This window comes from Suricata suricatta, chromosome 2, assembly GCF_006229205.1.
Source record: "Suricata suricatta isolate VVHF042 chromosome 2, meerkat_22Aug2017_6uvM2_HiC, whole genome shotgun sequence".
In the NCBI taxonomy this organism is placed as follows: Eukaryota; Metazoa; Chordata; class Mammalia; order Carnivora; family Herpestidae; genus Suricata; species Suricata suricatta.
Genome location: NC_043701.1, coordinates 152503969 through 152507285, shown reverse-complemented (window position 1 = coordinate 152507285; position 3317 = coordinate 152503969). Strand labels below are relative to the sequence as shown.

The 3317-nt window shown below is 41.0% G+C and overlaps 1 protein-coding gene across 1 annotated transcript in view; it reads left to right on the top strand.

Moving 5' to 3' along the window:
• The first annotated feature begins 2599 nt into the window (after positions 1–2599).
• The window catches only part of FGFBP3 (fibroblast growth factor binding protein 3), a 1472-nt gene continuing 754 nt past the window's right edge, over positions 2600–3317 (top strand). The window contains exons 1-2 of the mRNA XM_029916188.1: positions 2600–2735; positions 3035–3317. The exon at positions 3035–3317 is cut by the window's right edge and continues 754 nt beyond it. Coding sequence (XP_029772048.1) covers positions 3124–3317 — 194 coding nt within the window. The 5' untranslated portion in view covers positions 2600–2735; positions 3035–3123. The remainder of the gene's footprint in view (positions 2736–3034) is intronic.

The following is a 3317-nucleotide window of genomic DNA, read 5'->3' as shown; positions in this document are numbered from 1 at the left end:
GACAAATGCTATAGCATGGAATTACCTTGAAGACATTAGGCTAAGTGAAATAAGCCAGGCATAAAAGGACAAATACTGTATGATTCCACTTATAGGAAGTACCTGGAATAGTCAAATTCATTGAAACAGAAAGTTAAATGAATGACAGTTACCAGGAGGTGAAGGCAGGCAGGCATGAGGAGTTATTGTGTAATGGGTACATTTGGAAGATTAAAAAAAAATGTTCTGGAGATGGTGCTGATGGTTGCACAACAGTGTGAATGTACTCACACTACTGAACTATACACTGAAAAATGTTCAAAACGGTAAATTTTGTGATATGTATATTTTACATAAATTTATAAAAAGTAACTTGTAGTAAGACATTACCTCTTTCTGACATAGCATAGCACATCTGTGTGTCCTTTTTCCTCAGGGAACAATGTCTCTGACAATGCCTCTGGAATTTCTCTCCTAATGATTAGGACTTTTCATATTAATAAACCTTTTCATTGTAATTAGTACAGAATGTCACAAGATGTCACTCTTTCGCTGAAAAAATGATTCCGATTTAGTTCAGTAGCTGATTAGAAGTAATGCCAGAGCAACAGACAAGGCTGTAACTCTCCTTATCAGTGCTTTACTTCTACAAATGCGGTTTTCTGGGAAAGAGAAAGTGTCCATCTTTGAAGTACATTAATATGCTACTCTTATTTATGAAACATTAATTTTGTTAACTTCACAGATACTAATTGATTTCCGCGATACATCAAACTGATGTAACAAAGACATAACTAACTTTGAAAGTGACGGTAGTGAAATACAAAACTGAAATGTGAAGATTATTGATCACTGAAAGCTTGTGGCTTTATCATTAAATGATGTGTGACCTCGGGTAAGTCATTTAATCTTTCTGGTCTTACTAGAGATAAAAATTTCCATTCATAGGTCAATATATACTATATACATTTAATATATACTAATGTATATTTAAATTCATTCTTCTAATTCTGAAATATTTTGGTTTTTATAATGGTGATCAAATTATAACTGTTCAAATACAATATCAAAAGGGAGTTCAGTCATAGAAAATATTGCCTGCAATAAAACATTAGGAAATATAATGAGACTTCTTGACACCTTGGGCAATTACTTCAGAAAAATACTCACATATATAGAACAATTATAGGGGCACCTGGGTGGCTCAATCAGTTGAACACCTGGCTTTGGCTCAGGTCATGATCTCACAGTTTGTGGGTTCCAGCCCCAGGTCCGGCTCTGTGCTCACAGGTAGCTCAGAAGCTAGAGCCTGCTTCAGATTCTGTGTCTCCCTCTCTCTCTGACCCTCCCCTGCTCACACTGTCTCTCTCTGTCTCCCAAAAATAAATAAATAAATAAATAAATAAATAAAAACATTAAAAAATTTTAAAATAAAAAACAATTATAAAGTGTTATAAACTCTTGAAATGAAAAAACATATTTGTTACTGAGAACATTTTTTATTTTATTTTATTTTATTTTATTAATATTTTATTTATTTTTGATACAGAGAGAGACAGAGCATGAGAGGGGGAGGGGCAGAGAGAGAAGGAGACCCAGAACCGGAAGCAGGCTCCAGGCTCTGAGCTGTCAGCACAGAGCCTGTCGCGGGGCTTGAACCCACCAACGTGAGATCTGACCTGAGCCGAAGCCGGAGGCTTAACCGACTGAGCCACCCAGGTGCCCCGAGAACATTTTTTAAAAAGATGGAATATTTTAAGCTTTGCTTAAATATAAAATTTTCAAGATTCAAGAACACATTAACTCTTAAATATGATACCATTTGAATTGGTAATATTACCTTGTAGCTATGAGCCAAATAAGCTTTTTTATTAACTTCTAATTTTTGCAAGCAGTTTATAATTGCTCTACCATACCTAAAAACAATAAAAAACCCAAAACCTATTGGGGTGAACTGCAGGACACTACAGTATATTAATAAACTAGAATACATTTTCATTAGAAGTACATTTTATTATTGTTATTAAGATTACATTATTAGGATAAAAAGCACTATGGCAGTGCTGGGTGAAAATATAGAACTCTGAATGATATGAAGAAGAGTGTAGGGGCGCCTAAGTGGCTCAGTCAGTTAAGTGTCCGACATCAGCTCCCATCATGATCTCGCCATTTGTGAGTTCAAGCCCCAAGTGGGGCTCTGTGCTGCCGGCTCAGAGACTGGAGCCGGCTTCGGATTCTGTGTCTCCCTCTATCTCTGCCTCCCCTGCTTGTACTCTCTCCTCCTTTTTCTCTCAAAGATAAGAATAAACATTAAAAAATATTTTTAAAAAAGAAGAAGAGAGTGTAGTGCCTGGTTTAGAACATGGACAGTTGTTTTGTTTCTATCATGAAATTTTTTATTAACTCTTAAAATTTAGATTTTTCTGTTTAACTTTATGTTCGGATAATGAAATAGGTAAAAGGAAAGAAGGAGTTGTTAAAATCTGCACAATTATTTTAAACATTGGAAGCTACATACAAGACGTATATTTCATGTCACAGTGTCGCTTCCGTCACACATTTGGGGTGTGTATGTATGTGTGCGGTGGTGGGAAATCTCCCAGTGTGCGAGAAGCCTGGGAGGGGCAGCGTAGGGGAGGCCCCTCCTGTCCCATTCATAACAGGTTCATTCACTGGGAGCCGGCTAAGACGGACTAGTCTCTCACGCAGTCAGTGTCTCTACCCTAATAAAGCTCCACCACCTCTCCTAGAACTCGGTAAGTTCCAAGTGCGGTCAAAATGCATGTTTCCCAAAAATAATCCGAAATGAATTTGTAGATAGTTTATAGGACGGTGAAGAAGGGAGGGGGTGGGAGTGGCAATTTTCAGGAATCGCTTTCTTTTTTCGTCTTTGCGCTGGGTTTCAAAAAGATTCAAAGCAAGTTTTTAGCCAGCCAGTGATTTTCTCAGAGGGCCTCTCAGACTGCTGCTGTCCACTGGAAGCCAGCGTCTAGACGGTCTGAGACCGGGAACTCGTAGATGCATTTGCAGCAGCAGCCTCTGCTTCTGTCCCCAGGTCCGAGGGACGCTGCTCTCCGGGCCCTGCCACCACTGAAGCGCCCAGGCGTCCCGGAAGATCCGACCTGAGCGCAGACCTCGCGGACCATGAGTCGTCTGAGGCTGCGAGCGTCGGTCCCGCGGATGCTGCTGCTGCTGCTGCAGAGCGGCTGCCTCCTCGTGGCCGCCCGGAGAGACAAGGGGGCGGCAGGCGGCGCGGCAGAGCCGGCCCCGGGTCCCGCGGGCGGCTCCTCCGGCCGCTTCGTCAGCCCCGAGAGGCACGCGTGCACCTGGCAGCTCCT